Here is a 12,618-nt window from a genome sequence, read left to right as displayed (position 1 = left end):
ATTATTTTATAAGATATCATTAACATTAATCCAAGCCCGTCATTTAACAAATTTTTGAATTACATTTCATCTTGAGTGAAGAATACAAATTTGGATTCATTGGGTGTCATTTGAATTCGGAGACAATTATTATTGAAATTTGATATGAAAAGGAGGTAAAATTAACTTAGATTTTGTTCGTTCAAACGAGATAATGATTTTGAAATCAAATCAAATTGTGTTTGGATTGCTGCATTTTAGACATAAATTTTAAATATATAGATTTCTATTTTATTGATTTGTTTGGATGAACAAAATTCAAGTAAATTTTCAATATATTTTATATCAAACTATATAATTTCAAATATTCATTAGTAATTGAGGTTGATTTTATACGTGCACCATTGGAAATCTATATGTATCATTTGAAATTTATCGTCAAATTAAATCAAACTACGCAAATGAGTTTAGCATAATATCCTAAAATTTCGATGGTCAAAATCCTGATAATTCCATACAATATTATTCTGAAAAATAAATGTCGGAAATTCGAATCAATTGGAGAAACCATGTCCGTAAACAATAAGTAACAGTAATATGGTTGGACCAATTTCTTTACTAGTAACAGGTGTCGATTCTGATCATATTTACAATAATAAATAATTTTTTTGACATAAAAATATTATTTTTAATGAGTTATTTAAACAAAAGATTCGTCTCACGGAATTTTTTGTGAAAACGTTTCATAAAAGTTTTCGTGGTTCTTTTACATGTTAAGTCAATTTTAGGGAATTATTAAATTTATTTTTTGCAAAATATTTATTCACAGACTTTACTGTATGTTGGAAACATATTGATACAAGAATAATATTCTTCCTATATTATAAAGGCAAAAACTTGTGTGAGACGATCTCATAAGTCGTATTTTATAAGACAGATCTCTTATTGGATCATCTATGAAAAAGTATTACTTTTTATGCTAATAATATTATTTTTTTATTGTGAATATCGATAGGGTTGACTCATCTCACAGATAAAGATTCGTACGACCGTCACACGAGAGACCTACACTATTATAAAATGTAAATCTATTTTTCTTTCCATAAATATGTAATCCAATTGTCATAATTAGTTTTCTGCCATTGATTGGACAATCCAATTACATAAATTATCATTGAATTATAAAATATCCGTAATCTTGATTTTGGTGTCCAAATCAAACGTCGTCCCCGTTTTATTGCCAACCGTAACCCGACCGCTCAACCGTTGCATGCCCCTCTACTTCGTGTCAACTCTAAATTCACTCTTTCCCAGGCTTCATATACACGTAGCTCTAATTCTCTGCAGGAAATTCGTGTGTGGGAGATGGGAAAGAAGAGCAGTGCTTCGGCGCCGATGAATAAGCTTTTTGCATGGGTGCGGCGGCAATCGACGAAAGTGAAGATATTTCTGGGGGTGACGTGCGTGCTGTGCGCGCTGGTGGCGGTGAAATTCCTGGTCAAGAAGCATAACCATTTCTTCATCGCCTCCGAATCCGTCCATTTTACTGGGATTTTGGTCTTGATTTATAAGCTCACCACTCAGAAGACTTGCACCGGTAACACATGTTGATCTTCTTTAGCTGTACCCATTGATTTCGTTTCAATCTCGTGGTTCATAGATGGGATTTTTTTTGGGTTTAAGGCTACTTTCGTCGCGGATTTGTTTCCATTTTGTCATTTGATATTTTTCCATATATTTTGCATTTTGGTCTCATTTAAGGGCCCAACGGGTGAGGTGGTCCGAGCTTCAGGTTTTGTTTTGCACCCGTCCGGTTAAAAAGTTGGAATTATTTATCGTTGACCAGATTTATTCATATATAATGATCTTGTTAGGATCGACAGATATTACAAAATTAAATTGGTTATTATTTCTCAACGTTAAATCAAGTTATGATTTTATATCGGGATTTGGATTTTTGATAAGAAACTAGTTGGAATAAGGAAAAATATGTCTTGTTGACAGTATCTGTGAATTGTGATGTCTAAGAAGTAAGGGATTGACTGAAATGCGCCAAAGTTCAAACCTGTACCTAAATTTGTGTTCCCATAAAATTTCAATATACTCACTCAGTGTAGTTAGTTTTACAGCAAAGTACTAATGTGTATTTCCTGCGAAAGATTGTGTTATAAAGCCACACATATTACCGAATCATGAGAGATATTTCGATTAACGTTTTGATCGATCAGTTGTTGAGAAGGCAACTTTTTTGTTATTTTTCATACCAGAAATGACAAAAAAATTTGATTCTAGTCGTGGCCTAGATTCACATGTTGCCTTTGGGCTGTGCCTTAAAGTGCATTTATTGTTTGGATATGCTAAAACTCTTGGAATTTCACTACTCTATCCTCCTATAATCAGTTGACTTTTATTGTCTTGTGATATTTGAAAGACTTGTAAAACGAGAAAGAAGGCTAAATCCTTTTTGTTGCATCAAGAGAAGGACATGGTGTGTTGAATAATGTCACATGCTATTCCTTAGTGAGTCCATTATCCTTTTTGTATTTCAAGTAATCTTTTGATACGATCTCAATTAATTAAATAAACTAGTATATAATAATAAATACTGGTTTTTCTTTTACCCATTATAATCAGTGTGAAATTACAAGTTATTGAGTCAGAGAGTTCGTTGATATGTAATGCCATGGCGTTTTTACTTTTCAACTGATGATAACTGATAACCAATGATGAATATGAATTGAGTCTCACTTCCCTTTAAGTTTCCCCCTTTCCTCTGTTTCTTGTCTCGCTGCCCACTCGCTCTTCCCTCCTCTTCTTCAATTCTTTGGAGTAAACGCTCACTTGAAGAATGATTGACATACGATATTGTGATTTCCTTGTTCATCAATTTGTATGAGATTTATGTTATACCCAAATAGCATATTCCCTTACAATCAAGTTTTTAGAAGTTCCATGTTATCACTTCAAAGGTTTAGCCCAAGAATTATGCCATATTTCTTAAACTGTGTGGATCGCTGTTTAGTTTCTACTTTTATTTTTTTATCATACTCTTTTTAATAATTTCGAGTTTACTCAAAAGCTTGTGATTGGATTCGATTGCATGCTTCCATTGAACCTAAGAGTTTGGAAAGTCGAGACTGGCACTGGTTCACTTCAGACTTAGTCAACTCCTCCGACGATCATTAAAGATTAATTGGAATTTTTTTGGTCATGAATTATTGATTGATAAATACCTATACAATCTATAAACGTACTACAGAAAATTGCACCCACTGTCACATGTATTGACTGGTTCTTCTTTTTTTTGAAATCTTTATTGTAATATATTGCTTCTTTCGTGCGTATTAGGCATTTCTTTGAAGTCTCAAGAGCTCACAGCAATATTCTTGGCGGCCAGATTATGCTGTAGCTATATTATGGAGGGTGACATTCATACTCTTCTCGATTTTTCAACGCTCTTATCAACTTTGTGGGTTATCTACATGATAAGATTCAAATTAAAATCAACATATGTTTCCAAGCTGGACAGCATGCCCTTGTATTATGTGGTAAATGAAGTTTTTTAAAGCTCTATTCTTCAGCCATTTTTTCATGCATGCTCATAGTTGTCTTAATTAAAAAAAATGGTGCCTGGAAAGAGTTTAAATCCGTTCATGGTGCTGCTTTAGACAAGTTAAAGTGCTTAACTGTAAATCGGATTTCATTAAAATACTTGTACTTTCTGCCTCTCTTTTATAGGTGGCGCCGGCTGCAATTCTTGCCATACTCATCCATCCTTACACCCATCACACACATATTGCTCGAATGCTTTGGGCATTTGCTGTATATTTGGAATCCATATCAGTTTTGCCGCAACTTCGGATGATGCAGAACACCGAGGTTTAATTTATCAGACCTCTAGTTTATTATCTATTAACAGAACATACTGAGTGATAGGTACTAATGCTGTTTTGCTTTGCACAACTTCAATTCAGATGATTGAACCATTTACGGCCCATTACGTTTTTGCGCTTGGGGTTTCGAGATTTTTCGGATGTGCTCATTGGATCATTCAGGTAGTTTATGTTTGGTGTTTCGGTTCCGTTTTTGCATAATAATCTGTCAAACCTATAAACTCATTGGTTAATTTCAATTTGTTGGCGCTGTTGTTTCCTTGATCAATGCCTGATATCAGGTGTATGATTCTGCTGGAAAGTATTTGTTCCTGGTTGGCGCTGGGTATGCTTGGGTTCCTATGGTCCTGTTAGCAGAAATTGTTCAGACTTTTATCCTGGCAGACTTCTGTTACTATTACGTGAAGAGGTAAACCTCCCTCACTTCATCTCGCATATACATGTTTGGGTCACTGGATCACCACTCTTTGCTCGATTTCTATTGGGTACGAGGATTTGTTCTCGACTTGGGTTAAACGATTGTTCCATTCAGTTGTCGACCGAATCATACTTCTAAGAACCAAGCCAACCGAACCGAATTTAAGAAGATCACCAAAATAGGGGAGCTAGTGAAATCGAAATATGTATAAGAAGGATTTTCGTTTAATTCGGTTAAACCGAAATAATCTGTTAAGTGTTTTGTGCATTTATATAGTGTTATAATAATAACATGATATAACAAAGCTTAATTCCTTTCCATTTTGCAGCGTGGTGAATGGTCGACTTTTGGTCAGCTTGCCTTCCCCTGTGTAAAGAGTGGCTGGCTGGGTTTAATCTCAAGTCTGTCCCATTTTGTTTACTGACTTCCAATATTTCAAGAGTATGGGGATTTTGAATTTCATTATCTTATGTAATTTCAGTCTCTTATATCAATGTGATGCTGTTTATGATGGGTTGTTTATTGATTTAAGAAGACCGTTGTTGGTTCTTTTCCAAGGTCAAATTTTTTAACTTTATTTGATTTTTCCTTAAAAACTTCACAAAAATTATATAAAATCCCACCTTTCATAGATACTAAGATCTCACCTGTTTTGTGAAAGTATGTATGAAACATGTGAACACACGGTCCAAACCATTGATGCATTCACATGCAATTTCTGAAGATGTGTGACAAAGTTGAAGGTAAATTCAATTGAAAATTTGCTTCTCGTGTTCACAAGTCAGGATGAGCTCTATTAATAGATCTCTCCACCATAAGATGAAATCTTCCTGTTTTAAAGTTGAGAAACTTAATTATAATGTTTATCTCTTTTTTAAATTATTTCTATAATAATTGTGAGGTGTTTGTTTTCTTATATTAAGATAGTGAGTTTTTTTTTTTGAAACACTGTGAGTGATTGTAAATCATACAATGTTATAGTGAATTTCTTTTTATCTTATATGTGGTTTTTATCATAATAATTTTTAGATGTTTTCTGTGTAAATCTCGGTGTCCAATTTATTCTTTATTTTCATAATTATATCTCAAGATATCACACTTGGGACTAACAAGTGGTATCAGAGACTTGATTTGAAATTTTTTAAAATACTGAGTCTGCTATGTGATCGTAGCCTAGACTGATCTTCCATATCAGAAAAGATTTTGTCGTCGAGATTTGTATTAAGGTGAGATTGTTTTGTCCAATCTACTAAATTATTGTAAACATAATTGCGGACATGTACGAGAAATCAAAATTCAATGGGAGCAATTTTATGCTGTAAAAATAAAAAAAATACAAGCAATTTTAAAAAAGAAACTGTTTGGCGGCTGTTGAGATAGATCGAGAAAAATAACGGACGGTAGAAAATGGGATAAAATGAATGATAATATTGTTACTAATTTACATTAAGTCATAACAGAGAAAGTACTGTCAAGTATCAATGAGATAAAGATGTCAAAAGTTATGTGAGATACTCCGGCAAAGATATACGAAGTCAAGTCAATACACAATGAGATTTTCCTGAAGAGAATGCTTTATACTCTTCAGATGGTGGAATCTTCATCAATGATCGATCATATCAACACTCTAGACAGTCTGAGATGTGTCACAGCAGTGAACCAGATATGATAGAGATGTCTCGAGTACTATATGCATCAGCAGTGCGAAGTTTGATGTTCGTCATGATCTGTAGAAGACCGAATATTGCTCAAACAGTGGGAACGGTTAGTCGATATATGTCGAATCTTGGATGAAAGCATTGAACTATTGTTAAGATGATCTTTGGATACATTGAGAGGACATCAAATGCTGTATTATATTATGGATGATTAGATTTTATACTCATGGGCAATATGGAGCTTACAATAAGAAATCTATTGCTAGTTATGTATTTACACTTGTAGAAGGAGCAGTAAACTGAAATTCAAAATTACAAACAGTTGTGCCATTATCTACAACAGAGATATAATATATGTCAACTACTCAAGCTTGCAAGGAGGCGATATGTATTTAAAAGTTATTGGAGGAGATCGAGTACAAACAAGATAAAGTTATTTTGTTTCGTGACAATAGTGCTTTGCACATTGCAAAGAATTCGACCTTTCATTCCAGGACCAAACATATTGGAATTCAATTTCACTTTATGCGAGAAGTAGACGAAAGAAGTGTAGATATGCAGAAGATCCATAGAAAGAACAATGTATCTGATTTTATGACCAAACTAGTGAAAACAGATAAGTTTGAGTGGTGTAGATGCTTATGTGACCTAACAGAAACGTAAGCAGCAGAAAACGACAAGTTTGAAAAGATGTGCGGAGATATGTTGATTCTCGATCAAATATCCAAGTTGGAGAAATGTCCGCAAAGTATGTGTGAAACATGTGAACATATGATCCAAACCATTAATGCATTCGCGTGCAATTTCAGAAGATGTGTGACAAAATTGAAGACAAATTCAATTGAGAATTTGCTTCTCGTGTTCACAAGCTCTTTAAATAGATCCATTCACCATCAAATGAAATCATCTCGTTCTCAAGTTGAAAATCTCAATTCTCAACTTTCTCTATTCTCCTAATTATTTCTATAATATTTGTGATATATTTGTTATCTTGTATTAAGATTGTGTTATCTTTGGAAACGTAGTGGTTGATTTTACACCATAAAATATTATTGTGAAATCATATTGCCTGTATTTTTTTTACCCTTTTAAATTTTATTGATTTTCCACGTAAATTTCGGTGTCTAATTTTTTTAATTTCATAATTATATATCAAAATGCCGCACCTAAAACCAACAATTCTTGCACAGATGATGCATTGATATAATTAATTACTAAAATTAATATTATTGATAAGTGTTGGTTGATTCTATAAAATGTTGATTTGTTTACATATAGAATGAAATAAATAATTCTTTTTCACACTTTTCAATTTGTATGGTGGACCTTATAATTTTACTATTCGATAATATTTAATTTCATAATTATCCTTCTTACTTTACTAAAATATCATCAAGCCACTCCATATTTTCATAGAAAAAAATATAAACAAAACTTCTCTGATACCAAAATATTTAATTCCATAATTATCTTTCTTCCCTACTAAAAACTTCTTCAAGTCACTCCATATTTTAAATAGAAAAAATCTAAACAAAATTTCTCTTTTAAATCGAACAACTCTAAATTGAAAATAATTTCGTTTTAATTGTTTAATATTATTCGATCAAATTAAAAATAATAATAAGACATGCTACACATCTTTTATTAGTATTTAATATTAATATTTAATAAAAGAATTGGATTATATTTACGAAATATAACCTTATTGAATTAAGTTCTGAAGCAACAAATAATCATTAGCGATTGATAAAATATCTGAAAGCACATTTATTTGTTCAATCAATCCCATAAAGATTTCAGGTTCTTTGCGCCGATATATAAACCAAAGACCCCTCGCTTTACGTTCTTCTAAACCCTAGATTCCACTACCTGAGCAGCGGAAGTCCTCGCAGAAACGTGAGTAGAGAGACCAGAGTTGATTCTCTCTCACGGCAATAGCTCTTTCGAGTCAGATTCGCTTATAGGTATGAGCCGATCCGATGATCTATTAGTCATTTACATGTTTCGTATTGTGTTTCAGAGCATAAGTCATAATTAGAGTGCAAGGATGAATCCGTGAAGTTACAGTTATGTGTACGTGGTTTTTTTTACTTGATTTGGTTATTTGTACGTTTTGCTACAGAGCTAATTGACTTGGTGATGGCGGCGGAGGCAGCAGGAGTTACGCAGACCCCAGTTTCTGCTCAAGTTGTATGTTCTATTACTTGTTGGGTTGTGATATTTTTCTGTGATTTAATTTCTTCGTGGTAACTCGATTAGATTTCTATTGGGAGTTTAGGTTGGGAACGCATTTGTGCAGCAGTATTATCACATCTTGCATCATTCTCCGGAGCTTGTTCACCGGTTTTACCAGGACACCAGCAAACTTGGGCGACCTGAGGCCGAAGGATCCATGAGTATTACCACCACTATGCAAGTAATCTTTCTTTCTACATCTAGACGTATCTTCTACTTTTATCTTTAGTTGATTTTAGAAACTAACATGGTTATGAGTGATGGTTAAGCTAAGTTTATCAGATATGTAATGCTTACTTTTTGTCTGTTTGGTTGCTGAAATGACCATGATGAGAAAATTTGAAGGGAGAAAGCAGCTTGTTAATTGTTTGATTATTTATTATTTTCATTGTTGAATGATCTGGTTCATATGCCCAGGTGTTTAATGGATCGATGCCATTTATTTACTCGATTTTATAATGCAGTCCATGTTTTGAGTGTGATGTGATGTGCAGGCCATTAATGAGAAAATTGTTTCCCTCAACTATGGAGATTTCAAAGCTGAGATCAAATCTGTGGATGCACAAGAGTCCTTTGGTGGTGGTTTTCAGGTTCTCGTTACTGGTTATCTGACAGGGAAGGACAAAGCTGTTCGCAATTTTGCTCAAACTTTCTTCCTCGCGCCACAAGAGAGAGGCTACTTTGTTTTGAATGACATGTTTCGATTTGTGGACAATGCTAATGTGAATCCAGCAGTGGTCAATGATGTTGTGGTGCCCATTAGAGCTGAGCCAGGTGACTATGCCATTCAATTGGTTATTTTCCCCTTTGTCATTTTCTTCAACTTTTTGAATTTTCTGTTTTTGTTGGCAGTTCCATCTTCAGTTCAGGAGAACCATACTTCCGAGCTCAGTACGCCTTCTGCTGATGTATCTATTTTAGAAGAAGTTTACTATCCAACTGAGAATGGAGATGTGAATGAAGATGTGCCCGTTGTTGAAGAAGAGGTTCCCATCAGTGAGGTTGATGACCAAGCAAAGGATGATTCTCAGATCGTAGTTGAGTCGAATGCTAAAAGTGAGGAAGTGTTAAAGAAGTCTTATGCTTCTATTGTAAGTGATCTTGGGTGGTTAAAGAAACGATCCCAACTCTTATTGAGTTGATTTGTATATCTGATTTGAGTTTGGTTCTTATACTTTGGTTTATTTTGTTATTTCTGGATATTTGTGAGGTAGGTTCAGTTGTAGTTTTTTGTTGTTGCTTTGCCACTTGTCTAATATTCACCCCTTCAATAATTCAGGTGATGGATCTCAAGGAAAGTGCAGCAACTTTCTCACCTCCACCATCTGCTTCTCGGAAAGCTCCGTCGGTGAACGCGGAGCAGCAGATCCCAACATTTACCCCAGTAAATGATGAACCTGTTTCCAATGCGGAATCTGCCACTGATAATGGAAATAACCAAGAGGGTGAAGGTACAATATGCTAATGGATCTATTTATAGAGTGATATTGTCATTTCAATACTTGTTTCACTATTTATTTTCAAAATTTTCGTTCTCCACTTTGTGCAGCTGATGGTTACTCGGTATATATAAAAGGCCTTCCAATGAATGCTACTGAAGCCCTACTTGAGGAAGTATTCAAGAAATTTGGGACAATCAAGATTGATGGAATTCAAGTTAGAAGCAACAGAGTATGTTCAGATCTACCAATCTTTTATTATGGGCGGATGACATGATTGGTGCTTCTTTTCCCTGTCGATGGCTTAATAACTTAAAGCTATTTTAATATATTGCCACAGCAACAAGGATTTTGTTTTGGATTTGTTGAATTTGAAGAGGCAAGTTCTGTGCAAAAAGCTCTCGAGGTATGTTTATTCTGTATGTTGATGAGATTGGATCATTGTTCTGTTTCCTGCAATGGGGTGCACAATGATTAATTGTGGGTAGAAATTTTTTTTTTTAAAGGTTTAATTTGTCCAATCACTTTAATTCAACCACACAACTCAATAATCATCCCATATCATACCTTATCGTACAAAACTACACAATTTATCACTGTAAAAGTTAATACGTTTATCCTATTGAGCCAACCAAACTTACCCTGAAGTCTGAACTGTCTAAATCTTTAATGAATATTTGGGCATTGAGTTCTTTGAGAACAAAAAGTGTTGAATAATTTGTTATTTTCGGATGGATACCCATTAAAATACTATGGAAGAAGTTGAGAATTCATGGGAAGTTAGAAAGAAAGGACGAAACTCCCCGATGCGTATGAATATATCATGTACTCTGTATGGGTGTGATGGAACTCTTGGAATACAAGACCGACTCACTGTAGACAAGAAAAAGGCACCACTTTCGATCTTCATTTCACAGTAAGACGTATAATTTCTGGAACTGCTTGTAAAACCTTTGCTTAAATTGAGACCTTGAAATTTCTGTAACTTCAGCAGCTGTTTAAGGCTACGAGCATTTATATGAAGGCTGTGAAAAAGTAAAAAAGATCAACTCTATAATTCTTGCAATATTTCAATGTAATATCCATTGTCTGATAATTGTGTTCCTACCAGCATTTGCAAAGGTGATGCAATATTACGTAAGTGCTATATTCAGCTTCCACGTGACAAGAATTACTTTCCGGATATTTTGTGCTCCCTCTGCCCTTAATGGAAAATTATCTTTAAAACCTTTTCAGTTTATACATTTCACTCGAAAATTTTGAACCTGAGAAGATCCATGTTTTTTGAAGCTAAATAGTTATACTCTACTTATATTCCCTGAAAGTTTTCTTAGTTTAATTTTAATTTGGAATGCTTGTGTATGTTTTTACTTGAGAAGTTTCCTGCTTAGTTGACACGATCCTAGACGTTCTATTTTCAAGAGGTTCGTGTTTTGTAGAAGATATGAAAGTCTTAATTGTATGAGACTCTATGTAGAGAGATCTTACTGTGCAATTTGCTATTTGCTAATAAGTTCAATGGATGAAAATAGACTAATATCTGAGCTGGACATCCAATTTTGGAGACAGACTAAGAAATGAAGTCTGGAATTTCAGGAAGCAACTCTGAACAGCAATAAACTTAGATTTTCATTTGCATGCATCTCAAAGTAGTGTTCCTTGATTCTACCATTCTGTCATCTAGCAGAAGCAAATTCTTGTTGATCTTTGGTTTATTGTACCATTGTATTGAAGTTATCATCTAGCTCGCATTTGACCCGTCTTTGACCACAATTTGTGTTGATTGGATGAAAAAAAAAGATATTGGGTCTTGGGGGGCTGGGATGGTTGTGATTCTACTTCAGATCATGTTGTTCTCTCTTTATGTTTCAGTGAATCCGATTTACTGGTTTTTTGCTGCTATCACACTATCCTTTTGTTTCAGGCCTCTCCAGTGACAATCAGTGGTCGCCAAGCGTTTGTTGAGGAAAAGAGGTCGACAAATTCTCGAGGTAAGTTGATACTATAGTTAAACTGTTGAACATGCTCATAGTGTCTAGGAATATTTTATACTATGGATCAATCTACTTTGCTTATTCTATGTTGGTTCTTGTGGCTTTGTATTGTTTGTTAATTTGTTTCTATTTGTGGCTGGTTCTCTTTAGCAACTGTAAAATCTAAAGTCTGTTATACATGGACAATATTCGTCACTTTCTTCTTTCACGTGTAATTTTTATTCTCTCCACAGGGAATTTTCGAGGGAGATTTCAAACTGGAAGGGGTTCTGGATTCAGAAATGAGGGAGTCAGAGGGCGTGGAAACTATGGGGGAGGTGGCAGGGGTTACAGCAGGGGCGATTTTAATGGCAGGAGTGATTTTGTTAACAGGGGTGGCAATCGTGGAGGATCTTCAAATCACGATGGATATCAGAGGTCTGATAATGCTTATGGCAATAGAGGCCGCATGAACCGTCCTGGTGGGATGGGCAATGGTAGTGCTAAAAACATGACGCCGCGGGTTTCTGCAACTGCTTGAGGAATTGTAGTTTAGAGGGCGGTGATGAGTGAATGGTTTCATTTGGCATTGAATTTGATTTCTTGTAATTTTTACATGGTTAGAAAATCTTTTGGGTCGACAATTTTGTTGCAAGTGGAATGTCTGAAACTTCCATCGGCTTACTAATTTGTTCATGTCACCCCATTTGTGGGTATTAGTTGATTGTTAGATGAGATCAAGTAGGTTTTCTTTAGTAGCACATATTGGTAACGCCCAAGGCCTCAGGTAAGGAATTCTTCATACATTTTGTATTTGGTGAATTAATCTTCTGGCCTTGTAATTCTCATTTTCATCTGTTTTTTTTTTTGGGTTCAGCCTACGCCGTTACGTAATATCTACACCCATTTCTGACTTGGTATCGTCTACTCTGTGTTTTATGTACTCGAGTCGTTATGTTGGTGGTGAAAATTTGGGTGTCACTTTTTTTATACCATCAGTGTATTGACGCTTAAACTTTGAAT

General features: G+C 34.6%; 2 protein-coding genes across 3 annotated transcripts; both read left to right on the top strand.

Moving 5' to 3' along the window:
* Nucleotides 1–1,189: 1,189 nt before the first annotated feature.
* LOC140972958 (uncharacterized) lies at nucleotides 1,190–4,798 on the top strand. Its single transcript, XM_073435447.1, has 6 exons — nucleotides 1,190–1,576; nucleotides 3,328–3,527; nucleotides 3,718–3,858; nucleotides 3,954–4,034; nucleotides 4,154–4,281; nucleotides 4,619–4,798. Exons 1-6 carry the CDS (start codon nucleotides 1,345–1,347, stop codon nucleotides 4,662–4,664), a joined length of 828 nt encoding a protein of 275 aa, XP_073291548.1. The 5' UTR covers nucleotides 1,190–1,344; the 3' UTR covers nucleotides 4,665–4,798.
* Nucleotides 4,799–7,719: 2,921 nt separating this feature from the next.
* Nucleotides 7,720–12,443, top strand: LOC140972956 (nuclear transport factor 2-like). 2 transcript variants are annotated; one of them, XM_073435446.1, is made up of 10 exons: nucleotides 7,721–7,912; nucleotides 8,071–8,138; nucleotides 8,227–8,364; nucleotides 8,678–8,957; nucleotides 9,036–9,274; nucleotides 9,463–9,634; nucleotides 9,733–9,854; nucleotides 9,963–10,028; nucleotides 11,547–11,613; nucleotides 11,850–12,443. In XM_073435446.1, the coding sequence occupies exons 2-10, from the start codon at nucleotides 8,088–8,090 to the stop codon at nucleotides 12,134–12,136; spliced, it is 1,422 nt and encodes a 473-aa protein (XP_073291547.1). In that variant the 5' UTR covers nucleotides 7,721–7,912; nucleotides 8,071–8,087; the 3' UTR covers nucleotides 12,137–12,443. The 2 variants fall into 2 exon arrangements, with proteins under 2 accessions (XP_073291546.1, XP_073291547.1); XM_073435445.1 differs by having other exon boundaries at nucleotides 7,720–7,912; nucleotides 8,678–9,274.
* Nucleotides 12,444–12,618: the final 175 nt, after the last annotated feature.

The sequence above is a fragment of the Primulina huaijiensis genome, chromosome 3 (assembly GCF_012295235.1).
Source record: "Primulina huaijiensis isolate GDHJ02 chromosome 3, ASM1229523v2, whole genome shotgun sequence".
NCBI lineage: Eukaryota > Viridiplantae > Streptophyta > Magnoliopsida > Lamiales > Gesneriaceae > Primulina > Primulina huaijiensis.
Note: the sequence above shows the minus strand (reverse complement) of the source record. Positions and strands in the feature narration are given on the sequence as shown.